This window comes from Coregonus lavaretus (genome assembly GCF_964263955.1).
Source record: "Coregonus lavaretus genome assembly, chromosome: 39".
In the NCBI taxonomy this organism is placed as follows: Eukaryota; Metazoa; Chordata; class Actinopteri; order Salmoniformes; family Salmonidae; genus Coregonus; species Coregonus lavaretus.
The window spans coordinates 11,781,840-11,809,473 of NC_140026.1; the positions used below are offsets into that span (position 1 = coordinate 11,781,840).

General features: G+C 43.6%; 2 protein-coding genes across 5 annotated transcripts in view; one reads left to right on the forward strand and one right to left on the reverse strand.

Annotated features, from left to right (window-relative positions):
* Nucleotides 1-17,514, reverse strand: part of gba2 (glucosidase, beta (bile acid) 2) — a 37,186-nt gene extending 19,672 nt beyond the window's left edge. Inside the window, exons 1-8 of one of the 2 annotated variants that reach the window (XR_014610923.1) lie at nt 17,037-17,514; nt 16,150-16,446; nt 9,444-9,535; nt 9,178-9,293; nt 8,550-8,768; nt 7,935-8,174; nt 7,690-7,792; nt 7,018-7,171 (exon numbers count right to left, since the gene is read on the reverse strand). Coding sequence is in view for 1 of the 2 variants with exons in the window: in XM_084155982.1 (XP_084012108.1) it covers nt 7,018-7,171; nt 7,690-7,792; nt 7,935-8,174; nt 8,550-8,768; nt 9,178-9,293; nt 9,444-9,535; nt 16,150-16,349 (1,124 nt within the window). In the remaining variant the exon portion in view is untranslated. Of the gene's footprint in view, nt 1-7,017; nt 7,172-7,689; nt 7,793-7,934; nt 8,175-8,549; nt 8,769-9,177; nt 9,294-9,443; nt 9,536-16,149; nt 16,447-16,966 lie in introns of both variants that reach the window. The other variant, XM_084155982.1, reaches the window with a different exon arrangement.
* A 276-nt stretch (nt 17,515-17,790) lies between these two features.
* Nucleotides 17,791-27,492, forward strand: rgp1 (GP1 homolog, RAB6A GEF complex partner 1). 3 transcript variants are annotated; one of them, XM_084155864.1, is made up of 10 exons: nt 17,791-17,902; nt 18,122-18,189; nt 18,458-18,573; nt 18,742-18,875; nt 19,186-19,269; nt 19,595-19,744; nt 25,106-25,249; nt 25,619-25,746; nt 25,823-26,000; nt 26,916-27,492. In XM_084155864.1, the coding sequence occupies exons 3-10, from the start codon at nt 18,458-18,460 to the stop codon at nt 27,137-27,139; spliced, it is 1,158 nt and encodes a 385-aa protein (XP_084011990.1). In that variant the 5' UTR covers nt 17,791-17,902; nt 18,122-18,189; the 3' UTR covers nt 27,140-27,492. The 3 variants fall into 3 exon arrangements, with proteins under 3 accessions (XP_084011990.1, XP_084011991.1, XP_084011989.1); XM_084155865.1 differs by lacking the exon at nt 17,791-17,902 and adding an exon at nt 18,002-18,038; XM_084155863.1 differs by lacking the exon at nt 17,791-17,902 and having other exon boundaries at nt 18,041-18,189.
* Nucleotides 27,493-27,634: the final 142 nt, after the last annotated feature.

The following is a 27,634-nucleotide window of genomic DNA, read 5'->3' on the forward strand; positions in this document are numbered from 1 at the left end:
CAGTTGCAGACAGGATTTCCGATCTTTCAGTGGATTTGGACAGCCAGTTGAAGCAAAAAGTAAAGTCATTTATTGCGTTTTCGGTTACAATTGATGAAAGCACGGACATTACAGATGTTGCACAACTGGCCATTTTTTCATCCGCGGAGTTGATGACACATTGACCGTCACCGAGGAGTTCGTGGAGTTGGTGCCGATGACAGATACAACGACAGCAGCTGATATTTTTACCGCACTCGTCGGCGCGCTGGACAGGGTCGGAGTGGACTGGTCCCGCGCTGTCAGCCTGGCTACAGATGGTGCGCCCTCAATGATCGGGAAAAAAGCAGGCGTTGTGACAAAGTTCAGAGAGAAAGTGCAATCTGCAAATGGAGGACGTGATTTTTTGACTTTTCACTGTATTTTGCACCAGGAGGCTTTGTGTTGCAAGTCATTAAAGATGGATAACGTCATGAAGGTGGTCATCCAAACTGTTAATTTCATCCGATCCAGAAGCCTGAATCACCGTCAGTTTGACAGCCTTCTCAGAGAGAAAGAACACATCTATGGCCTGCCATACCACACTGAGGTAAGATGGTTAAGCCGAGGTGCTGTGCTGAGGCGTTTCTTTGATTTACGAGAAGAAATTGAACAGTTCATGGAAGAAAAGGGCAAACCAGTGTTAGAATTTCATTCCGCAGAATGGATGCCGGACCTTGCATCCAGAGCACCTGAATAACTTGAACAAACAGCTGCAAGGGCGCAACAAAGTTGTCACGCAGTATTATGACAGCATACGTTCTTTCAAGTTGAAGCTGTCATTGTGGGAGACGCAACTTGCCGGTGGTGATGCAGCTCACTTCCCCTGTCTGAAAAATGTGTGCGTGACCCAACATGTGGCAGACATGAAGTGGTTCAAAGATAAAATAACGGGACTGTTACGGGAGTTTGAGCAACGCTTTCAGATTTATGTTTATATGTTTTTATGTTGATGTGCTATTGTTTTTAATTGATTTTATTTTATTTGTATATTTAACCTATTCTTGACTCTGTGGTTCTTGCACTTGTTTGGGGAACAGGATTTCATTATTTTTATCTACATTTCTGCCTGAGAAATGACACCCTGATATAGTTCTGTGATCTGTGATATACTTCTGTGAATCACTGAGGCATTGTGTGTTTGTGTGTTCTTTGTCCTCAGAACTTTCAAATAACTTGAGGTGTTTTATGATTAATAGCGATGTTGTGCTTTTGGACACTGTCCTCAGGCTCCAGCTTTATGTTTATATGTTTTTATGTTGATGTGCTATTGTTTTTAATTGATTTTATTTTATTTGTATATTTAACCTATTCTTGACTCTGTGGTTCTTGCACTTGTTTGGGGAACAGGATTTCATTATTTTTATCTACATTTCTGCCTGAGAAATGACACCCTGATATAGTTCTGTGATCTGTGAAACAGTTTTGTTAATCACTGAGGCATTGTGTGTTTGTGTGTTCTTTTTCTTTAGAATTTTCAAATAAACTTGACGTGTTTTATGATTAATAGTGATGTTGTGCTTGTACTATTTTGGACACACTGTCCTCAGGCTCCAGCTTTATGTTGTATGTTGATCGTATTAAAACAAAGAAAACAATCTGAAGTTGTTGTTTTTAAGTTATATATACACCATGATTTTTCCAGTCCGGCCCACTTGGGAATAGATTTTCCTCCATGTGGCCCCTGAGCTAAAATGAGTTTGACACCCCTGCCCTAGTATATATATATTTATACCCCACAGCAAGAGCTGAAGACCAGGTAGAACAACTTCCAGTGGACCTCTTCATCCATTAAATATCTTGGAGTAAATCTACCGAAAGACACACCCAAACTTTATGACATGAATTACGTTCCTATCAACAAGAAAATATATGATGACCTGGCCAGGTGGAATTTACTTCCTTTGAATCTTAGTAGTAGAATTGAAACAATCAAAATGAATATCCTGCCGAGGTTAATGTAAACTCAGCAAAAAAAGAAACGTCCCTTTTTCAGGACCCTGTCTTGCAAAGATATTTCATAAAAATCCAAATAACTTCACAGATCTTCATTGTAAAGGGTTTAAACACTGTTTCCCATGCTTGTTCAATGAACCATAAACAATTAATGAACATGCACCTGTGGAATGGTCGTTAAGACACTAACAGCTTACAGACGGTAGGCAATTAAGGTCACAGTTACGAAAACTTAGGACACTAAAGAGGCCGTTCTACGGACTCTGAAAAACACCAAAAGAAAGATGCCCAGGGTCCCTGCTCATCTGCGTGAACGTGCCTTAGACATGCTGCAAGGAGGCATGAGGACTGCAGATGTGGCCAGGGCAATAAATTGCAATGTCCGTACTGTGAGACGCGTAAGACAGCGCTACAGGGAGACAGGACGGACAGCTGATCGTCCTCGCAGTGGCAGACCACGTGTAACAACACCTGCACAGGATCGGTACATCACACCTGCAGGACAGGTACAGGATGGCAACAACAACTGCCCGAGTTACACCAGGAATGCACAATCCCTCCATCAGTGCTCAGACTGTCCGCAATAGGCTGAGAGAGGTTGGACTGAGGGCTTGTAGGCCTGTTGTAAGGCAGGACCTCACCAGACATCACCGGCAACAATGTCGCCTATGGGCACAAACCCACCGTCGCTGGACCAGACAGGACTGGCAAAAAGTGCTCTTCACTGACGAGTCGCGGTTTTGTCTCACAATGGGTGATGGTCGGATTTGCGTTTATCGTCGAAGGAATGTGCGTTACACCAAGGCCTGTACTCTGGATCGTGAGCGATTTGGAGGTGGAGGGTCCGTCATGGTCTGGGGCGGTGTGTCACAGCATCATTGGACTGAGCTTGCTGTGCGTTACAGGGAAGACATCCTCCTCCCTCATGTGGTACCCTTCCTGCAGGCTCATCCTGACATGACCCTCCAGCATGACAATGCCACCAGCCATACTGCTCGTTCTGTGCATGATTTCCTGCAAGACAGGAAAGTCAGTGTTCTGCAATGGCAAGCGAAGAGCCCGATTCTCAATCCCATTGAGCACGTCTGGGACCTGTTGGATCGGAGGGTGAGGGCTAGGGCCATTCCCCCCAGAAATGTTCGGGAACTTGCAGGTGCCTTTGTGGAAGAGAGGGGTACCATCTCACAGCAAGAACTGGCAACTCTGGTGCAGTCCATGAGGAGGAAATGCACTGCAGTACTTAATGCAGCTGGTGGCCACACCAGATACTGACTGTTACTTTTGATTTTGACCCCCCCTTTGTTCAGGGTCACATTATTCAATTTCTGTTAGTCACATGTCTGTGGAACTTGTTCAGTTTATGTCTCAGTTGTTGAATCTTGTTATCTTCATACAAATATTTACACATGTTAAGTTTGCTGAAAATAAACGCAGTTGACAGTGAGAGGACGTTTATTATTTTGCTGAGTTTATTTGTTCCAATCACTGGCTGTAGAAATCCCACCTAAACAGTTTAGGGAATGGGATAAACGGATATCAAGGTTTATCTGGAATAGTAAGAGGCCAAGAATTAGATGTACAACATTACCAAGAAATACCTATACAGTCAGTTTTGGGTAACAGAAATATACAATAGACAAAATCAGTGGATTCATTTATCTTTTTAGATATGGTTTAGGGTAGTTAAGCAACTTAATTTTAGACAGAGGTCAAACTGCTGAGTTGGCCCGCATACGACCCCCAACTTCATCCCTGCAACTCAGGATAGCAGATTTAAACAGCGGACGCAGAGAGGCGTCACATCATTTTGGCCAATTATAAGGAAAGGGGATCTAGAGAGCTTCCATGACCTAAGTAAAAAAACATGGCTTGGATAAACAAGATACCTGCAGGTTTGACACTACTTTGTTTTTTGGGGGGTATTTTTACCCCCAATTTTGTGAGATCCAATTGCGATCTTGTCTCATCAGTGCAACTCCCCGACAAGCTCGGAAGAGGCGAAGGTCGAGTCATGAGTCCTCTTAACACCCGCTCGCTTAACCTGGAAGCCAGCAGCACCAATGTATCGGAGGAAACACCATTCAACTGACGATCGAAGTCAGCTTGCAGGCACCCGGCCCGCCACAAGGAGTCTCTAGAGCGCGATGAGCCAAGTAAAACCTTCCCCCGGCCAAACCCTCCCCTAACCCGGACGACGCTGGGCCAATTGTGCGCCGCCTTATGTGACTCCCGGTCACGGCCGGTTATGACACAACCTGGGATCGAACCCCAGGCTGTAGTGACGCCGCAACACTGTGATGCATTGCCTTAGACCGCTGCGCCAATCGGGAGGCACCTTTTTAATATAGAAAAAGTGATTGCCCCTTGGGCACCTCAGAAATTGATGCAAGTATTCACTAACACATACAACTTGGAGTATCAAAACAACTATTTAAAATCTTTACCTGGGTATTCTATCCTCAAAGAAACACTCTACAAACTATATTAAACAGAAATGGGAGGAGGAACTTAACACTGAAATAACTGATGAAACATGGTTGAACATATTTAGGACTTAATTAAGCTCTACCAACTAAAGGTCTTGGAGAGAATTCTGTTGGAAAAACGTTATGTTTCTTCATAACACCTAAACTGAAATCAAAACAGACTGGCTCCCAACACCCTTGTTGGAGAGAATGTGGGCTATCAAGGGCAGATCACTCTCATATCTTTTGGTCCTGCCCCGCAATTGAAACTTACTATAATAAATGGGTTTTAACATTCATTTCTTTGTATTTGGGCGAAATATCCCTATCCGCGTCCTCAGAGCATGCGCAGACCAGGTGGCTGGTGTGTTTACGGACATATTCAATCTCTCCCTTTCCCAGTCTGCTGTTTCCTCATGCTTCAAGATGGCCACCATTGTTCCTGTACCCAAGAAAGCAAAGGTAACTGAACTAAATGACTATCGCCCCCATAGCACTCACCTCTGTCATCATGAAGTGCTTTGAGAGACTAGTCAAGGATCATATCACCTCTACCTTACCTTACCTGTCACCCTAGACCCACTTCAATTTGCTTACCGCCCCAATAGATCCACAGACGATGCAATTGCATCACACTGCCCCATCCCATCTGGACAAGAGGAATACCTATGTAAGAATGCTTTTCATTGACTATAGCTCAGCATTCAACACCATAGTACCCTCCAAGCTCATCATTAAGCTCGAGGTCCTGGGTCTGAACCCCGCCCTGTGCAACTGGGTCCTGGACTTCCTGACGGGCCACCCCCAGGTGGTGAAGGTAGGAAACAACATCTCCACTTCTGATCCTCAACACTGGGGCCCCACAAGGGTGCGTGCTCAGCCCCTCCTGTACTCCCTATTCACCCATGACTGCGTGGCCAAGCACGCCTCCAACTCAATCATCAAGTTTGCAGACGACACAACAGTAGTAGGATTGATTACCAACAATGATGAGACCGCCTACAGGGAGGTGGTGAGGGCTCTGGGAGTGTGGTGCCAGGAAAATAACCTCTCACTCAATGTCAACAAAACAAAGGAGATGATCGTGGACTTCAGGAAACAGCAGAGGGTGCACCCCCCTATCCACATCGACGGGACCGCAGTGGAGAAGGTGGAAAGCTTCAAGTTCCTTGGCGTACACATCACTGACAAACTGAAATGGTCCACCCGCGCAGACAGTGTGGTGAAGAAGGCGCAACAGAGCCTCTTCAACCTCAGGAGGCTGAAGAAATTCGGCTTAGCACCTAAAACCCTCAAACTTTTACAGATGCACAATTGAGAGCATCCTGTCGGGCTGTATCACCGCCTGGTACGGCAACTGCACCGCCCGCAACCGCAGGGATCTCCAGAGGGTGGTGCGGTCTGCCGAACGCATTACCAGCGGCAAACTACCCGCCCTCCAAGACACATACAGCACCCGATGTCACAGGAAGGCCAAAAAGATAATCAAGGACATCAACCACCCGAGCCACTGCCTGTTCACCCCGCTATCATCCAGAAGGCGAGGTCAGTACAGGTGCATCAAAGCTGGGACCGAGAGAATGAAAAACAGCTTCTATCTCAAGGACATCAGACTGTTAAATAGCCATCACTAGCACATTAGAGGCTGCTGCTGCCTATTGAAATCACTGGCCACTTTAAGAAATGGAACACTAGTCACTTTAATAATGTTTACATATCTTGCACTACTCATCTCATATGTATATACTGCATTCTATTCTATAATATTCTACTGTATCTTAGTCCATGCCGCTCTGTCATTGCTTGTCCATATATGTATATATTCTTAAATCCCATTCCTTACTAGTTTTGTGTGTATTGGGTATTTGTTGCGAAATTGTTAGATATTACTGCACTGTCAAAGCTAGAAGCACAAGCATTTCGCTACACCCACTATAACATCTGCTAAACACGTGTATGTGACAAATAACATTTGATTTGAACTGCTGGGACTGCCCCAGCAGAGCTTCTGACATTAGGTTGGTTGGAACCTCTCCAGCACGCTGACAATAAACAATGATTCATTTAAGATTGACCTTGAGTGTCCCGGTGTAAGAATTTCCACAACACTCTCTAGGATAAAGCATATTTTAGCATCAAGTAGTGTACAGCAACCTTTCCTCACATGTTAGACCTAACTGACTGTAACTTGAAGTGTAGCATGCAGTATACGTTGTTGAAAACTGAGCTGGGACACAGAGGAAAGTAGAACAGATAGAGGAGTGGGGAAAGCAAAGGATGAGGAAATACATTCAGAGTCTATTAGTCCAATTTACAATAAGGCTTATCTCACAGACACTAGTAATAAAACAAAATGTGAATTGAACCCCGGTCTCTGTCGTAACAGCTTTTAGTCATATTGCATAGCAAAATAGAAAGGGGTAAATTCAAGATCAGGATGTCCTTTTAATTTCAAGCTTATCTCAGACACAAGTTGAAAAAAACTTAAGTTGTTCCTCCCCGTCTGGAGATACTGACCACTGTACTAAACGACGTCGGAGTGTGAACTGGAATTCTACCTATATTTTTAAAAGGTTACCTGACGTGTTCCCTCTCCCTGGAGCCAAAGGTGATGTTAGGCATGTCCCATGCCAAGCTGAACTCCAGAGCGTTGTGGCCCTGAGACGGCACTGAACAGCCCACTGCCAGGGCTGCTGCCACCTTCTCTCCCTTCTGGGTGGGAGGGCTGGAACCTGGAGGGCAAGGAGGAGGGGTGGGGAAGAGGGGAGAAGGGTGAGAGGAGAGTGAATGTCAAGGGGTTTTGGGTGGATCAAAGAAAAGGAAAATCCTTTACTATCCCACTTCACTCTTTCACCAAGTACTAATTACATGGCGTTCATAAAAGACTTGGCTATGACCTGGAAAAGGAATCCTGTGGGCGCTGTGTCATTAAAACCCTACGACCCTTACAGAGGGTTGTCCAACAATTACTAATAATATATACCTTCCTTTCCTGTACCCGAGGATGTTACATTATATGACAATCTATAAGAATATTTGAACTGCATACGTTTAGTAAAAAGTGCCTAATTTCTAGATTTTGCTGACTACAGATAGTCACTGGTTGAAATCAGACTCGAAGGACCACGCTCAGTCGGCTCCAGCTAGCCATTTTAACAACAGAGCTGGGGGGATCCAGTAAAAATATTTGTGTGGGCGGCGGGAGAAGAAATAGTGACGTTGTCAGTGATCGCCGGTTGAGAACACTGACCAGTGGGGGAGTCCAGCCGTCCATCAGTGATGAGGTCACACCACAGCGCCCCACAGGTTCCCTTTGGACTGAACGCTGTCTGGTGGCTGATCTCCCTGTCAGACTTAACACACATTCACACAGTTAACAAGGTGATAATGGTTAGGAAAGTGTCAAGAGCAATGAAAACATAAATGTTAGATCGTAAACAGAACATATTGCCAGTGAACAACTGTAAAAGCATATTGTGAATTTGTGACGTCTACCTGTTCTCGCGCTGCCATGCACAGAGTGTAGGGGTTCACTGTGGTGCAGTGATGAAGCAACACTCCAGACACTGACTCCCCCTCCTTCTCCAGGTGGAATGGTTCGTTCCAGTGGCCCCCGCTCTTGTCGTCCTTGTGGCCTGACCCGTTGACCATGGTGAGCATGATGGAGACGTCCAGCGGGTAGTCATTCTTGTTCTCTATGTCCCACACAAACACTGCCACGGGGAGACTGGAGTCCTGGGGGATGGAGGGATGACGGAGAGAGAGAGAGAGAGAGAGAGAGAGAGAGAGGGAGAGAGAGGAGAGTCAGAGACCCAGAAACATGAAACTCTTAGGTTAGGGTTAAAGGTACGTGTATGACAAGGCTGGATGACTGTCTGGCATAGGCATCATGCACCCTATTACATTTGTAGTGCACTACTTCGGGCCAGAGCCCTAGTCAAAAGTAGTGCACTACATGGGAAATAGGGTGCAATTTGGGCCATATTGGCTGAAGTAGAAACAATATGACTGAAACCCAATGCTAAGTCATGTCCTTAGGGGACATTTAGTAAAAACAATATGACTGACACCCAATGCTAAGTCATGTCACTGGGGGACATACCCAGTTACCTGGTAGTCGTGGGGGATGACGGGTGACACCTGTCTGCAGGTGAGGGTGACGTTCTGCCCAGGGAGGTGGTAGACTGTCCAGGCCCGGGGGTACAAGGCGTGGTAGAAGGCGTACTCTCCACAGTAGCCCCAGTTCCAGCCCTGCAGCGTGGGGGGGCGCTCCACTGACAACACTTGCTGGTACACCGTCTGACCGCCCCGACGCAGGCACACCGTGAACTAGGAGAGAGACAGAGGAGGGATATGGGAGGAACAAATGACTAGAATAGATCTGAATAAATAGCATAATAGATGTGCCACGAAGTGAACTTCATACACACCGTACTCCTACTAGACTAAATAGAGTTGACTTTAAATATGAACTAGGAGCGATAGAGGTGGAGTTCTCAACAGGTCCTGACGACACAGTGGATTGTTAATGAGGTCTGTTATTGACCAACAGTTAAGAACTGGAGCTAAGAGGCTTTAAGCCTATTTGAAAATACTATTAGTTGAAGGCAAACCAATTTTAGAAAACAAAGATAATTAGTTGTCCATGTGTACAGGACTTATAAACAGGACTTTTCTCAGTTAATTTGTTATTACATACCATGTTACTAGTTGCTAGGCAGTCTTTTCCCAAGCATACCTGGTTAGCGATGACAGTTTTGTAGTGGTACATCCCAGGGTTGAGTTGCCACCTGCAGAACTCCCCCCGCCAGCCTCGCGTGATGGTACCTCCTCCAATACCTCCAAGAGGAGCACCTGCAAAGAAAGGTATTTCAATACAGCAAATGTGTTTTCAAATGTTTCAATACTCATGAGTAGGCCCATTTGAGTGTGTTTTACCGATATGCATTAATATAGGTATTGATAATAGTTAATTGGAGGCTTTGTTGGTGTGTGTCCACCTACCATAGATCTGTCTCAGGGGAAGGGCTCGGAACATATCAATGAAAGGAGCCTTCTTCTCTATTTGAGTCTTCTTATACCACCACTTGAGATACCTGCACGCACGCGAGACCAAGTTAATAATAAGCTGACATTGTTTGAGAATCTACATGAAAATGGGAACATTAACATGCACAAGCAGGTAGAGTACACCTAACCAGTGAACCCAAACATAAAAAAAAAAATACCTCATAGCAAAGAATCTGTCACAATCACTGAATTACATCTTGGGTTGGAGTGGGAGGGGGGTGCATAGCAGAAAGAGGACATTCCATGAATCATTCCATCAAACACAAGTTCAAACCGTAAATCAATGAATAGTGAGCAGCTGGCTGTATTGTGTTGTTTCGAGGAACTGTTCAGGAAAAGGAAGTCCTACAGTATGTAGCCTTGTAGAATGATTAAGAATGGTTCTCTGATTCTTACCGGTTAGGCCGTGACAAAGCGAGTCACTGTGCAGAGCGAGTGGCACTTCATTAACAAATACACAGCAACAGCAGACTGAGGAAAACAGCATTTCTCATCTCGATTTCTCTCTCGCTCTTACTCCCTCTCACTGTCTATTTTTCTTGATTCATGCCCAGCTGTTTACAAGCATTCCGCACTCTAAACAAAGGCTGGGTCAAACAGAACACAACACTGTCTGTCCTGGGCTCAGAGAATGGCAGGTCTGAGAGTAGTGGTGTGTCAGATATTGTTGATGTTGGGGGGAGGCCGGAGGGAGATGTCATTTCGGAAGTGGGTTGCTCTTTTGACTCATACATGGAGCAGGCCTTTGCTCACAAGTTGCTGAAATACCAGCCCTTCGTGTCACGCCTGAACAGCCTTGGTTATCAGTGCAAACTTGTAATGCTGACATTTGGGAGTCTCGGCCATGTACATAGGCTGACAGTACATGGCCTTCAGATTGCAGGCCTGCATAGGACAAAGTCAAAGCAGCTAGCGAGGTACTGCTCTGTGTAAGCTGTCATAGTCAGGCAGCCTTGCTGTATGGAGAAGGTGCTTTCTGTGTCCATATATCCATGACCTATGAAATGTTTGAATCATTCTTGACGGTAATGTGATTTGTGGATTCAAATAAAGTATTTAAAATATGTGTGTGTTGGTGTGTGGTCACACAGAGGCACAGTGTTTCTAATTGATTAGACTATAGACATAAGGCCCATAAAAACATGGTAAAGACAACAGGGTGCGGCATGCTTTAGAACACAAACAGACTGCCACATAGGATATTCTGTATTAGATTAGCCTATTAGCGCAACACTGTCTTAGTCAGGTATCAAAGAATTTAAGTTGCCACCATAACAGCCCGTTCAGAAATACTGACAGGAGGGCTGCAACTCTACTGTAGACATTAGACAATGGCATTTGGCCTGCTGAATTTAGTCACAAAATGAAATGTTAAATGTTGGCCACAGGTAAACAAAGAGGAGGCCCTCTTCAATAGATCCTTGTGAAAAATGACAGTGAGTCCTGCTTTAACTCTATTGAGCGACAGACAGACCTCTGAATCAGGGCTGGGGTCGAATTGAAGGCAGTCAACTCAGGAAGTGATTCTAAATTGAAAAACTTTTGAAATAGCTTCCACTCCTCCGTTTATTGAGAAGTCATTGAAAATAGTTGCAGTTTTTTCAAATTTGGAATAATTACTTAAGTTTACATCCTGAATTGAAAGCCTTCAATTCGAATTGACCCAAGCTCTGCTCTGAATATAGGGAAGGTCTCTAGACTATGTCATAGTAGCCTATTCTTCTTACCCCTGAACCGTTCAACAAAAAACTGGGCAAAATGGTCAACGATTAACTGACGTCGCCATGGTGACTGACTGCGGGGGGGAGGGACAATGTAAAATAGACTGGTGGGCCACACCTTTAAGGATAATGCCCTCATTCTACTGTTATTAGCTTAGCCTATAGGCCTATCAAGGAAGAGGCAAAGTCCATGAATGTGAGGTTGAGTAGAGTTTGTGTATTGTTTCTTCGCTGTTTGCCTAGCTCCTTCTCTTTGGGCACCAGCAGACTGTTTCATGTGAAAGAACTCAACAGCATTCGAACACACACACACAAACTGTAGTGGCAAACTAACATGTCAAAGCTACCACACACACACACCAATCAATAGCCGTTTTACCCACTTCATATGTATATACTGTATTCTAGTCGAGGCTCATCCTATATAACTACTGCTGTACACACCTTTTCTATTCACACACTGTCCATACCGTTTATACACACGGACATTTCTTAATTTCTTTCTTTAGATTTGTGTGTATTGTTAGGTACTGTAAACACAAGCATTTCACTGCACCTGCAATAACATCTGCAAATATGTGTACGCGACCAATAAAATGATTGAATTTGACAAACACACAAATAACTACTAGGTCATAGTGTGTAGTGTCAGGCTGGTGGGTTGAATGATCAGCAGGCAAGACGTATGGAGGTGGTCACATTTATTTAAAGCATTATTTTATTACTTTGTTATTTAAAGCAAGGTTCATTTTCCTCTTAATCTATTTGATTCCAAACTCCAATAGCACAGCTGACATGCTGTTTTTATCTTCTGGTGGTAATCCTTACTTTCATTGTGTTGTTACCAGCTGCACTGCAGGCCTACAGTAGATCAATATCAGCTTTTGTATCAAGCAAGCCACCCACACCTGATTCGCTTACTCTCAGGAATGCAGGATTCTGGGCTGGCAGCAGTACAAGGTCTAAGCTGGCATGTCCTGAATGTAATATGGTGTGGTCCTCTGTAGCTCAGCTGGTAGAGCACGGCGCTTGTAACGCCAAGGTAGTGGGTTCGATCCCCGGGACCACCCATACACAAAAAGCAATGTATGCACGCATGACTGTAAGTCGCTTTGGATAAAAGCGTCTGCTAAATGGCATATTATATTATATTATTAACATTATGAGTCTCAAATGGTTTCAGAGGGGGAGCAACAACAACCATCAAGCAGTCCACAGATGTTAGAGAACCTGGATAGAATTAGGCCAAACACAGACTGAGGCAATCCATTGCAACAACAAAGCTAGCTTTTGTGTTTCTATGTCACGTTAGTGAGGGATTGAGGCGTGGGAGACCAGTGGAGGAGAAGCTGGGTTGTGTGTTTTTTTACCCACTACCAGTCACAGCACCTGCATATGTACATGTCTCACACACACACCTGTCCTTTTGGACAAGCAGAGAAACATCAGACTACACCTGGCACCCTGGCGGTTAGGCTGCTCTGCTGCACCACAGGGACCCATGCCAGAGAAAAGTAATAGGCTTAAAAAATGCCTCTCCTTGCCACTATGTAGAATAAAGACAGGTTGTGCCCTTAACCATAGATTTGTTTTCTATCTCCTTTAAGTATAAATACTATGAATAAACACAGTTTGGATATACAGTACCAGTCAAAGGTTTGGACACACCTACTCATTCAAGGGTGTTTCTCTCTATTTACTATTTACTACATTGTAGAATAATAGTGAAGACATCAAAACTATGAAACAACACATATGGAATCATGTAGTAACCAACAAAAAAAAAGTGTTAAACAAATCTAAATATATTGTATATTTGAGATTCTTCAAATAGCCACCCTTTGCCTTGATGACAGCTTTGCACACTCTTGGCATTCTCTCAACCAGCTTCATGAGGTAGTCTCTCAACCAGCTTCACCTGTAATGCTTTTCCAACAGTCTTGAAGGAGGTCCCACATATGCTGACCACTTGTTGGCTGCTTTTCCTTCACTCTGCGGTCCAACTCATCCCAAACCATCTCAATTGGGTTGAGGTCAAGGGATTGTGGAGGCCAGGTCATCTGATGCAGCACTCCATCACTCTCCTTCTTGGTAAAATAGCCCTTACACAGCCTGGAGGTGTGTTCGGCCATTGTCCTGTTGAAAAACAAATGATAGTCCCACTAAGCCTAAACCAGATGGGATGGCGTATCGCTGCAGAATGCTGTGGTAGCCATGCTGGTTAAGTGTGCCTTGAATTCTAAATAAATCACAGACAGTGTCACCAGCAAAGCACCCCCACACCATAACACCTCCTCCTCCATGCTTCACGGTGGGAACTACACATGCGGAGATCATCCGTTCACCCACACCGCGTCTCACAAAGACATGGCGGTTGGAACCAAAAATCTCCAATTTGGACTCCAGACCAAAGGCCAAATTTCCACTGGTCTAATGTCCATTGCTCGTGTTTCTTGGCCCAAGCAGGTCTCTTCTTCTTATTGGTGTCCTTTAGTAGTGGTTTCTTTGCAGCAATTCAACCATGAAGGCCTGATTTACACAGTCCACTCTGAACAGTTGATGTTGAGATGTGTCTGACTTGAACTCTGTGAAGCATTTATTTGGGCTGCAATTTCTGAGGCTGGTAACTCTAACAAACTTATCCTCTGCAGAGGTACACTACCGTTCAAAAGTTTGGGGTCCTTGTTTTCCATGAAAACATTCATGAAATGAGTTTGAATAGGAAATATAGCAAAATGCATAGGAAATGTAGTCATTGACAAGGTTAGAAATAATGACTTTTAATAGAAATAATAATTGTGTCCTTCAAACTTTGCTTTCGTCAAAGAATCCTCAATTTGCAGCAATTACAGCCTTGCAGACCTTTGGCATTCTAGTTGTCAATTTGTTGAGGTAATCTGAAGAGATTTCACCCCATGCTTCCTGAAGTACCTCCCTCAAGTTGGATTGGCTTGATGGGCACTTCTTACGTACCATACGGTCAAGTTGCTCCCACAACAGCTCAATCGGGTTGAGATCAGGTGACTGTGCTGGCCACTCCATTATAGACAGAATACCAGCTGACTGCTTCTTCCCTAAATAGTTATTGCATAGTTTGGAGCTGTGCTTTGGGTCATTGTCCTGTTGTAGGAGGAAATTGGCTCCAATCAAGCGCCATCCACAGGGTATGGCATGTCATTGCAAAATGGAGTGATAGCCTTCCTTCAAGATCACATTTACCCTGTACAAATCTCCCACTTTACCACCACCAAAGCACCCCCAGACCATCACACTGCCTCCACCATGCTTGACAGATGGCATCAAGCACTCCTCCTGCATCTTTTCATTTGGTCTGCGTCTCACAAATGTTCTTCTTTGTGATCCAAACACCTTAAACTTCGATTTGTCTGTCCATAACACTTTTTTTCCAATCTTCCTCTGTCCAGTGTCTGTGTTCTTTTGCCCATCTTAATCTTTTCTTTTTATTGGCCAGTCTGAGATATGGCTTTTTCTTTGCAGCTCTGCCTATAAGGTCAGCATTCCGGATTCGCCTCTTCACTGTTGACATTGAGACTGGTGTTTTGCGGATACTATTTAATGAAGCTGCCAGTTGAGGACCTGAGGCGCGACTGTTTCTCAAACTAGACACTAATGTATTTGTCCTCTTGCGCAGTTGTGCACCGGGGCCTCCCACTCCTCTTTCTATTTTGGCTAGAGCCAGTTTGCGCTGTTCTGTGAAGGGAGTAGTACACAGCGTTGTACGAGATCTTCAGTTCCTTGGCAATTTCTCGCATGGAATAGCCTTCATTTCTCAGAACAAGAATAGATTGACGAGTTTCAGAAGAAAGTTATTTGTTTCTGGCCATTTTGATTCTGTAATCGAACCCACAATTGCTGATGCTTCAGATACACAACTAGTCTCAAGAAGGCCAGTTTTATTGCTTCTTTAAATCAGCACAACAGTTTTCAGCTGTGCTAATATAATTGCAAAAGGGTTTTCTAATGATCAATTAGCCTTTTAAAAAGGATAAACTTGGATTAGCAAACACAACGTGCCATTGGAACACAGGACTGATGGTTGCTGATAATGGGCCTCAGTACGCCTATATAGATATTCCTTTTTTTTTTTTTTTTTTTTTTTTAGCTGTTCCAGCTACAATAACCATTTACAACATTAACCATGTCTACACTGTATTTCTGATCAATTTTATGTTATTTTAATGGACAATTTATTTTGCTTTTCTTTCAAAAACAAGGACATTTCTAAGTGACCCCAAACCTTTGAACGGTAGTGTAACTATGTCTTCCACTCCTGTGGCGATCCTCATGAGAGTCAGTTTCATCATAGCACTTGATGGTTTTTGCGACTGCACTTGAAGAAACTTTCAAAGTTCTTGAAATGTTCCGGATTGACTGACCTCCATGTCTTAAAGTAATGATGGACTGTCGTTTCTCTTTGCTTATTTGAGCTGTTCTTGCCATAATATGGACTTCTGTATACACATACCGACTCTACCTTGTCACAACACAACTGATTGGCTCAAACGCATTAAGAAGGAAATAAATTCCACAAATTAACTTTTAAGAAGGCACACCTGTTAATTGAAATGCATTCCAGGTGACTAACTCATGAAGCTGGTTGAGAGAATGCCAAGAGTGTGCAAAGCTGTCATCAAGGCAAAGGGTGGCTATTTTAAGAATCTCACATATAAAATATATTTTGATTTGTTTAACACTTGTTTTGTTTACTACATGATTCCATATGTGTTATTTATTATTATTTCATAGTTTGAGGTCTTCACTATTATTCTACAATGTAAAAAATAGTAAAAATAAAGAAAAACACTTGAGCTGTATCCAAACTTTTGACTGGTAGTGTAGTAACAGTGGGCTAGAAGTGGATTGGCTTGACACGATGAGGTGTTGTTAAGGGGGCTCACCTGACTCCAAGGCCAATGTGTTCAACGATGTTGGAGAGGGACACATCTTTGGCTTGGAACGGCTTCCTTTTCTCCTTGAACTCATGCGCCAAGCAGATCCGCCAGCCGTCCTTCGGTACCCCGTAGCCAAGTTCCGAAGACACATACCGACTCATGAGCTCGGCTGTTGAGCTGTTGTCACTTGACTCCATGGTCGTCATGTTCAGCCGGTAGTCGGATAGAAATTAAAGGGAGCTCTTCTTGCAAACAGGAACCTGCCTGGTGTCTATTCCTTTGAGTTGGAACAACCCGTTACACCTGTTGGAAAGGTGATAATTTTTCTGGGTTGTGCAAGAAGAATCAATTTGTCAAGTGCCCTAGAGCCATTTGAGTGACAGTAAAACAAATAGATTTCTCAACTGAAGTTATTTTCATTCACAAGTGTGAGGATTCCTAAATGACTACTTTAGATACCTGGGCAACAGGTCCATCAGGTGAGGACAGGTATGTAGTGCTCAGATAATTATCCTCAGTCTTCATCAAGTGGGAGGACAACTTGCAATAATAATAATAATAATAATAATAATAATAATAATAATAATAATAATAATAATAATAATAGCAGCGATATGAATTTACCACATAAACCTCAAGCTATGAACTGTTGCCTACTCTACAGATTGTAAAGTTATATGCCTTCAAGCGCGATAATTTATCAACTTATCAGAGATGGCACAAGGTCTCAAGCCAGCTCTCTAACTAACAGTGATGTTTGGAAATGTCAAAGATAGAAGTGGCAATCTTACAGCAAGGCAGGTAAACTTCAACTTGCTCTCACCGTTGTTGACCCACGTATCTATCCAAGGCCCTTGATAGTCCAGTGTGGTAGAACGGACAGTGGCACCTACCGAGGGTTGTGTGCGCAGGTGGTTTAGCCAGTGGTGTCTGCTGTGCTGTCGCCAGTTGATGTGTCCAAGTAAACAACAACGAGCTATTGAAATACCTGCATTATCCAGAGCATGCACAGGTAGCTAGCTACGTATGCAATGAATGAGAATGGATACCTGTCGTCTGGTTAGCTAGCTAGATGTTTTCAACGAATATTGAAGATAGCTAACGTTAGCATCTGCACAGACGTGGGTTTTGTCGTCAGACAGAAAGCTGCTGCAGATCCGTAGACACCCGGTTTTGATTGCGGAGTCAGATTCTTGGTCACGTAGGCTGTATCATTCTGTTCAAAATACAGCAACAATGTCAGATTAACGCTTTCGCACGGCTACTCTAACCGGTAGATGTCCAAATGTAATTCTAAACGGGCAGCCGACCTGAGTGACAAGTTGATATAGTGCTAGGAGGGCGCCCAATATGCAAAGTATTACAGTATGCTTCCACTTTGCACCAGTGAAGTTCACTTTGTGAGACTGGGCCAACTCACGGAGGAAAAGAGAGGTTTTTTATATGCCTGTTCCTCCAATTTGTGCAAAACGAACTATGTTTTCCCTCTATATGCAGTAAGGTTGATCATATAAGATCGCATAAAGTATGTAAGTGTCATATTATGGCTGTTATTAAGTATATTAGCACTATGTTATGTCCAATAAATGTTCCCGAACACACTACAAACCCACACTAGCTACTTACAATATAAATAGCTCCTCCCATATGCCACGAAGCTGTTTTAGATGGCCAACAAAATAACAAAATGTTATTCCTGAAAGATGCACATTTGGGACATTGCTTGTAAAATTTGAATAGAAATTGGAACTGATCATTTGTAAGTATAACACACATTCATTTATTAATTGGGTTCAATAATTGTTTCCAATACCGGAAAAATAGTACGTTGAATGCCTTTTAATTTTAACCCCGCGATACGGTATGGTCGTGCAGCTGCGAGATGGACTGTTTTGGTAATGCTATGTTCGTGTGTTGCAGAATTTGTCTCAAATAATGTACAATTACTTACAGTAGTTATTTCATATCGATTTGACAGTTTGATTCGGCTGACCTGGGGCTTGAGTCGTAACTAACTGGCTAGCCGCTGCCACAGCTGAGGCCAAGGTATGGTTTTCGAGACATTATTCCACTTCAACTGTTAGCCTAGCTTGATAGCTAGCTAACTAACCCGATTTTACTAATTTGGAGACAGCAGTCAGCAGATAACCCTAACTAGTTAAGATATTCTAAACTAGCTGCAATTTAATTTAGCACGGTCTCGCTCAAAATAACCAAACTACCGAGCTAACAACACTTTAAAAAACAACAACATAGCTAGCAGGCGTTCCAAATAACGTGTGTTATACTGTTTACATTTGTTCCTCGAGTACAGATGATCGAGGTGGTAGCCTCAATGGCCCGAGGCCCGGTGTTCCTGGCCGGGGAGGTGATGGAGTGTCTCATCACCTTCACCAACCCCATGTCCCATCTCTCCACCTCTGCCAGCAGGTCTGTTCTCTTTCTTTCTCTCACTCACACATCACCCATTCTTCAGTAGCGCTCAATTGTGATTATTTGCATCTAAGTATTAGTTAGTTATGCTGTATGGAAGGTTACATGGGGTAAAACGTCTCAAAACATGACTTAAACCTCTCCCTGTGTATGTGTGTGTGTCAGTGAGATGCTGGCGTGGGCCAGTGCCCAGATCCACTGCCAGTTCCATGCCAGTGAGAGCAGAGTGGCGCTGCCAGCCCAGGGCACCAAGCAGGATGTCCAGGCAGAGAGCGACACGGTCCTCATCCCCAGCAGAGGTGAGTGGATGGACAGAATAAAGAAAGAAAGAATGAATGCACACACACGCATGTTGAGGGAGGTGGGAGAGAAAATGTCATGGATGGACAAGTGTCAGAATGCAACTATAATATTTTCATTTTAGATATGTACTTACTGACTCTTCTACCTGTCTGTACAGGATGCACTGTACAGACAGGTAGAAGATGACTACATTTAGCTTACTTTTCACATGAAGTGCATGGAGTAGATTAGTTGTTTATTTTGGGGGGGAAAGTCTGTGATAGAAAATGACCTCTATTCTTCCCCTCTCCCCCTTGTCTTCACCAGGAGAGGGAGGGCAGTGCATGTTGGACACGCCTCCCAAGATACTATTCTGTGACCTGCGTCTGGACCCCGGAGAGAGCAGAACCTGTAAGATCACCACAACCGGACTCAGAGCATAGACATAATCCCAGTTCAGAGGGGATTCACTCAATCATTGCTCTTCTTTCTCTCTCTTTCTCCATTCCCCCCCCCCTCTCTCTCTCTCTCTTTTTTTTATTTTTTTTTATTTTTTTAATGTGCCATTTAGCAGGCGCATTTATCCAATGCGACTTACAGTCAAGCGTGCATACATTTTTTAAAAGTATGTGTGGTCCCAGGAATGGAACCCACTTTCCTGGCATTGCAAGAGTCATGCTTTACCATTTGAGCTACAGTCTCTCTTGCTCTCTCTCACTTCTTTCTCCTCCCTCAGACTCGTACAGTGAGGTGGTTCCCAATGACGGCCCTCCTAGTTTTCGAGGCCAGTCAGTGAAGTATGTTTATAAGCTGACCATCGGCTGCCAGAGGGTCAACTCCCCAATCAAACTACTGAGGGTCCCCTTCAGAGTCCTCGTCCTGCATGGTGAGCCGTCCTCCTGACCCTTTCACTCAGTTTAATCTAACAGAAGTACACCTCACATCAGAGTTGTGTTCAGAAATGTTTTTTGTTTTTTTTACATCAGCTACTACCTGAATTTGTGCAATAACAACACTTCCGTTGCAAAATGTTTTGGCACTATATGCCCTACTGAACACAACCTATAGTGCTTTCAGCAAGTGTTCATACCCTTTGACTTATTCCACATTTTGTGTTAAAGCCTGAATAAAAAATGGATAAAAAAGTATTATTATCACCCGTCTACGCACAATACCCGATAATTACAAAGTGAAAACATGTTTTTAGACATTTTCGCAAATGTATTGAAGATGAAATACAGAAACATCTAATTTACATAAATATTCACACCCCTGAGTCAATACTTTGTAGAAGCACCTTTGGTGGTGATTTCAGCTGTGACTCTTTTTGGGTAAGTCTCTAAGAGCTTTGCACACCTGGATTGTACAATATTTGCCCATTTTATTCTTAAAAAATTATTAAAGCTCTGTCAAGTTGATCATTCCTAGACAGCCATTTTCAAGTCTTGCCATAGATTTTCAAGCTGATTTAAGTCCAAACTCTAACTAGTTCACTCAGCAACATTCAATATCTTCTTGGTAAGCAACTCCATTCGGAAAGTATTCAGACCCCTTGACCTTTTACACATTTTGTTACGTTACATCCTTCTTCTAAAATGTATTCAATCAATTTCTTCCCTCATAAATTGTTATGATGAGTTTCTGGTATCAAGTACTTCAGGATGCAAGAGAATATGGGACACAGATGGAGATTTGATTCAGTTATTATTTAATGGTAACAGTACTGGATTCAATGACAGGCGGTACGGACGTAGCCTCTTGCCACATTAATGACTTCCATAGAAAATCTCTCACTTTATATAATGCTCTCTGAGCTGCTTCTTCCAACATCTGCCAACCATCATTGAGTGTCACTCATCTACCACAATAGCATCCACATACTTGGTATTGTGTGTCACCCTAGCCAGGCCATTCCATCACATACGAGATTAGCCCAAGTGGCCCCCAATCTACGCAGACCTTCTGTCCCTCACCAGTGACCTCTATTATACATGGTGTGTCCTTGTCCTCTCTCCCACATGCAGCTTAGGAGTTTACAAACATTAAGAATCTTGTATCAAAAGTCATTATAACATACATCTACACACAATACCCCATAATGAGAAAGCGAAAACTGGTCTTTAGAAATTTTTGCAAAACAGAAATACCTTATTTGCGTAAGTATTCAGACCCTTTGCTATGAAACTCAAAATTGAGCTCAGGTCCATCCTGTTTCCATTTATCATCCTTGAGATGTTTCTACAACTTGATTGGAGTCCAACTGTGGTATATTCAGTTGATTGGACATTATTTGGAAAGGCACACACTTGTCTATATAAGGTCCCACAGTTGACAGTGCATGTCAGAGCAAAAACCAAGACATGAGGTCGAAGGAATTGTTCGTAGAGCTCCGAGACAGGATTGTGTCGATGCACAGATCTGGGGAAGGGTACCAAAACATTTCAGCAGCATTAAAGGTCCCCAAGAACACAGTGGCCTCCATCATTCTTAAATGGAAGAAGTTTGGAACCATCAAGACTCTTCCTAGAGCTGGCCGCCCAGCCAAACTGAGCCTTCGGGGGAGAAGGGCCTTGGTCAGGGAGGTGAACAAGGCCCTTCTCGATGGTCACTCTGACAGAGCTCCAGAGTTCCTGTGTGGAGATGGGAGAACCTTCCAGAAGGACAACCATCTCTGCAGCACTCCACCAATCAGGCCTTTATGGTAGAGTGGCCAGACGGAAGCCACTCCTCAGTAAAAGGCACATGACAGCCCGCTTGGAGTTTGCCAAAAGGCACTTAAAGGACTCTCAGACCATGAGAAACAAGATTCAACACTTTGGCCTGAATGCCAAGCATCACGTCTGGAGGAAACCTGGCACCATCCCTACGGTGAAGCATGGTGGTGGCAGCATCATGCTGTGGGGATGTTTTTCAGCGGCAGGGACTGGGAGACTAGTCAGGATCAAAGGAAAGATGAACGGAGCAAAGTACCGAGAGATCCTTGGTGAAAACCTGCTCAGGACCTCAGACTGGGGCGAAGGTTCACCTTCCAACAGGACAACGACCCTAAGCACACAGCCAAGACAACGCAGGAGTGGCATCGGGACAAGTCTCTGAATGTCCTTGAGTGGCCCAGCCAGAGCTCAGACTTGAACCTCTCTTGAACATCTCTGGAGAGACCTGAAAATAGCTGTGCAGCAGCGCTCCCCATCCAACCTGACAGAGCTTGAGAGGATCTGCAGAGAAGAATGGGAGAAATTCCCCAAATACAGGTGTGCCAAGCTTGTAGTGTCATACCCAATAAGACTCGAGGCTGTAATCGCTGCCAAAGGTGCTTCAACAAAGTACTGAGTGAAGGGTCTGAATACTTATGTAAATGTCATTTTTCCGTTTTTTTATTTTTAAAACATTTGCAAACATTTCTAAAAACCTGTTTATTTTCTTTGTCATTATGGGGTATTGTGTGTAGATTGAGGGGAAACTAATGTAACAAAATGTGTCAAAAGTCAAGGGGTCTGAATACTTTCCAAATGCACTGTAGATGATAAAGACCTGTCCTGCTGAATGGTGAATTAGTCTCCCAGTGTCTGTTGGAAAGCAGACTGAACCAGGTTTTCCTCTAGGATTTTGGCTTTGTTTATAGCTGTATTCCGTTTCTTTTTATATAAACTTCCTAGTCCTTGCCGATGACAAACATACCCATAACATGATGCAGCCACCACCATGCTTGAAAATATGAAGAGTGGTACTCAGTGATGTATTGTTTGGTTTGCCCCAAACATAACGCTTTGTATTCAGGTCAAAAAGTTCATTTCTTTCTAACATTTTTTGCAGTATTACTTAAGTGCCTTGTTACAAACAGGATGCATGTTTTGTAATATTTTTATTCTGTACAGTCTTCCTCCTTTTCACTGTCATTTAGGTTAATATTGTGGAGTAACAACAATGTTGTTGATCCATCCTCAGTTTTCTCATATCGCAACCATTAAACTTTGTAACTGTTTTAAAATCACCATTGGCCGGGTCTCCCGAGTGGCGCAGCGGTCTAAGGCACTGCATCGCAGTGCTAGAGGCGTCACTATAGACCCGGGTTCGATCCCGGGCTGTGTTTCAGCCGGCCGTGACCGGGAGACCCATGAGGCGGCGCACAATTGGCCCAGTGTCGTCCGGGTTAGGGGAGGGTTTGGCCGGCCGGGATGTCCTTGTCCCATCGCGCTCTAGCGACTCCTTGTGGTGGGCCAGGTGCATGCACACTGACTCGTGTTGCCAGTTGTACGGTGTTTCCTCCGACACATTGGTGCAGCTGGCTTCCGGGTTAAGCGAGCAGTGTGTCAAGAAGCTGTGCGGCTTGACAGGGTCGTGTTTCGGAGGACGCATGGCTCTCGACCTTCGCCGCTCCCGAGTCCGTACAGGAGTTGCAGCGATGGGAAAAGACTATAACTACCAATTGGGGAGAAAAAGGGCACAAAAAAATTATAATCAAATTCACCATTGGCCTCATGATGAAATCCCTTAGCAGTTTCCTTACTCTCCAGCAACTATGTTAGGAAGGGCTCCTCTATCTTTGTAGTGACTGGGGATATTGTTACACCATACAAAGTGTAATTAATAACTTCACCATGCTCAAAGGCAATGTTCCCTCTAATTTTTTTCGGCACTGAGCAAATTTCAGGTCTGCTGAGCGCAAGCTTGAACGTTGTGAAAATTCGGTGCAACTTCCAGTGTGTGTGTGAACACTGAGGCTGTACCCGCTTTAAGTTACAGTTTCAGAAAGTGGTCAAGTAGGTTACTGTGGCCTACCATCAAAAACAATGGAGAAAATGCATCCCAGAACATGGAAATGGCTGTTCTATCGTTTGTGTGGCGTTCAATGTAGGCCTACATTGCATGAGACTTTTGAAAAAAACATGCCGGGCTTGACATTAACCTGTTTATCCACTTGGACTTCAGACAAGGAAGTGACTGAAAATGATTTTACATGGTAAATGCATTATTATTCCCATGCCATTATTACAGAGAATGAGACAAATGATGATACCCTCTGCCTATTGGCTACTTAGCTTATTCAAGCCTGTCTCAAAATACAACATTGGCCCTTTTAAGACAAAAAAAAGCTCTTTACCCGACTTGCTTTTCAAAGATGTCTGGAACACGTTTTGTGCTCTTGTAAGAAGCCATCACTCCCCCATTGCTGACACTACAAATTATCTATAACTGGGCTAATAACTCACTAACTAGCGAAGGATATGAACAAATGTGCACACGTGGCTACATGCAGCTCTCGCTTTGATCTCAAAACAAGCTCATCTACTCACGACCGCTCATGCTGTAAACACAGTCCAGTTCAAAGTGAATGGCACGGATGCATTTATGGCAATGGTCTATTTGCATATAGGCCTACTACATAGCTGATTGGTTATGGTGCACCAGTCTGTGTAGAGTACGGGCCTGAGTCCTGCCTGTCAATGCAATAGAATCCTACTCCGATGCGTTCTGCCTATAACAGAATCTCTTGCATAGTTAGTAAGTTTTGCATACTAAGTCTTGCATAGTTCGTTTTGTATGTTGCATTGATAGTGGCTAATATTGCATTTATTCGATCACAATTCCCACAGTAAAGGGAAACGTTGATAGTGTTAACTCAACATGGGGGAAACTCTAGAAAGTTGAGTGAAGTTCAATCTAGTGCTTCTCTACACCAACTTAGAAGGAGCATTGCTTACAGGGATATTCAGCATAGTTTTTTTTTTTTTTTTTTTTTTTTTTAAACCCATCTACCAATAGGTGCCTTCTTTGCGAGGGATTGAAAAACTTCCCTGGTCTTTGTGGTTGAATCTATGCTTGAAATTCACTACTCTATTGCGGGACCTTACAGATAATTGTATGTGTGGGGTACAGAGATGAGGTAGTCATTCAAAAATCATGTTAACCACTATTACTGAACACAGTCCATGCAACTGATTGTGACTTGTTAGTTCTGAACTTATTTAGGCATGCCATAACAAAGGCGGTAAATACTTATTGACTCAAGACATTTCAGGTTTATATATTTTTTATTCTACAAACAATTCCACTTTGACATTATGGGGTATTGTGTGTAGATCAGTGACACACAATCTAAATGTAATCCATTTAAAATTCAGGCTGTAACACAACATGTAGAACAAGTAAAGGGGTGTACTTTATGTATGAAATACCTGTTGCGGAGATGTTTTTCTCCTATAAAATGACAATGGTCAAAATGAGTGACACTATGTCCCCGCCGTAGGCATGCCGGAGCCCCCGTTTCCCCAGGACGAGGAGGTGGCCCCCTCTAACCCCTTCCTGGAGGAGGAGGAGGGGGGCCGGAGAGACGATCGCCCCCTGGAGAGAGCCCTGGACATGCTGATGATCACCTCACGCCGCTGTCCCCGTGAGTGGTTCTCCTAGGCTAATTCTGAAATGACACCCTATTCCCTTTATAGTGCACAACTTTTGACAAGTGCTATGTGGCAGCTCTTATGAGCCTTCTTCTGTAATGTTGTTTGTGTTGCACATCATCTAGATGATGTACTGAGGGTTTTTTGCAGACTCAGATCCATTGATCTCTAATCTCACTGTTTGTGTGTTTCTGATTTTTTATTATAATCCCCATGGCGACTGCTAGTCTTACTGGGGTCCGACACATAACAAAAAATAGACAAAATACTTTACTATTTACAAACATTTAAAAACATGAATGTGTGTGTTTAGCAGCAGTGTGGAATGCATATGACCATTCATTCACCAATGTCTCCGACAGATCTGTTCAACATCACCAACACGCGGGGGAAGGTGGCCAAGTTCTGCATCTTCAAGACCGTCTACAGACTAGGGGAGGACATCATCGGCACCTTCAACTTCTCAGAGGGGGATATTCCCTGTATACAGGTATGTGTGCATGTCTGTGTGTCAGGGCCTGTCAAATGTTTTACATGAATGAGGATATTAAAAGTGTGTGTGTCAGTACTCGGTCAGCCTGCAGAGTGAAGAGGAGATCCAGCAGGGGTACCAGCGGCGTCCCGGTCAGTCGATCAGTGTGATGGGTCACGGTCGTCACCTAGAGTCCTGCCTCCACACAGCCTCCACCCACTTCTCCCTCCCCGTCCCCCTCAATGTCACCCCCGGCTTCAGCACAGACATCAGTACGTAGCCAAATCAATCACATTTATTTCATTAAGCCCTTTTTACATCACAAGTGGCACAAAGTGCTATACAGATACCCAGCCTAAAATCCCAAAGAGCTAGCAATGCAGGCAGAAGCACAGTGACGCTACCACTGTATCATCAAAGGTATTATCTAAGTGAGTTTCAGAGATGGTCAGAATATGAATGTCATCTGTTACTAGCAAATTATTGATTTCATGAACCTTGTTTCTTAAGCTACGTATGTTAACGTGGGCTATTTTGAGCACTTTTCTTCTGGGATGCTTACTTGTTTTTATTGCTTTACTGGGAAGCTTAGCAGATGTAGATGTGCTCATGTTCTTTATGTTAGTGCAGGGTGAGCTGCACACAGTGGACTTCCTCCTCGGGCTCACCGGCTCGGTGCTAACAGTATAAATCTGGTTCTTAGGCACATGATTGCTGCATACAATAGCTGTAGGATCAGAGGCATTCAGGGCAGTTAGAGGGACATAAATTAGGTTACTTATATTGTGTCTACCGACACCCCTGGTGTAATGTACATTTGCTGAAGCATTTTGACAACTCTGTGTCACAATGGTAGGAATGAGCTGAGCTGGGCTTGGGTCATTGCTAAGTCATTGTCTCAACGCAGCCTTAATGCTGTGAAAGGATCCAGGAACCCAAATGATTTGGGTGGATCCCATCCTCCTTATAAAACGTGTTTTGTTTCCAAAAGGTATCGAAATTGTCAACAAAAGTTACACCCATTGAGCTGCAATAATCACATAGCCAGTTGTGAAGAGCAAGAATCCTGCTAAAGCTTTCAATGCCACGATTCAGAGAGGGCACAGGGCCAGATATGATGAGTTGTATTTAACCCTCTGTCTACTCCTAGACAGCTTCATGACATTCTCAACTCTGTCATTCTTCAGTGACCCTGCGATGGCGCCTGCACTTTGAGTTCGTCACATCCCGAGAGCCCATGGAATCGCACAACGTGATGCATAACCAATCAGAGGTCACCGTGTGGATGGGGGCAGAGCATGTTGATGTGGATACCTTCAGTTGGGACCTGCCAATCAAAGTGCTCCCCACCAATCCCGCCCTGACGTCTTACGTCTCCCAGTTTACAGGGACCAACAGCATCAACATTTAAGCGTGTGTGTGTGTGGTGTGTGTGTGTGTGAGGAAGGAAGGAGATATGAACAATGTATTCCAGATATAAAGCAGGCAACTTTTTTTGCCATTTTATTTTAATATTTTAACATTTTGCAGTGCATCCTATAATTTTTCCTTGAACCCTCACCTTCCTGTTTTTCTAGCTGAAACATGATGATGATCAATGTAGAATGCTACTATCTGTGGGGTCATTCACATTTGTTTTTATTTCATTTTATTTCAAAGAGTCCATTGCTTTGTTACATGAAAAAAGTATTTTATTGACCAGAGCTATGTGCTCTACAACTGTTCAATGTGAATCAGGAATTAAAAAGTGGGATTTGAATTTGACGTGAACCTGAAAGGAGGGTTATTTTATCCACACATAAATCAAAAGACTTCCAAGTTTCACGCAATAAGAATTTTATTTAGAGGATAACTGAATAACTGCAATACAGGACAGAAGAAATACAACAATAAGTGTTATATATAT

Excerpts from the sequence above, each read along its gene's own strand:
- rgp1 (XM_084155864.1), top strand. The coding sequence starts at position 18,458 with ATGATCGAGGTGGTAGCCTCAATGGCCCGAGGCCCGGTGTTCCTGGCC. Across the intron at positions 19,270-19,594 it reads CCCCGGAGAGAGCAGAACCT|ACTCGTACAGTGAGGTGGTT; the intron begins GTAAGATCACCA and ends CTCCTCCCTCAG. Across the intron at positions 19,745-25,105 it reads CAGAGTCCTCGTCCTGCATG|GCATGCCGGAGCCCCCGTTT; the intron begins GTGAGCCGTCCT and ends TCCCCGCCGTAG.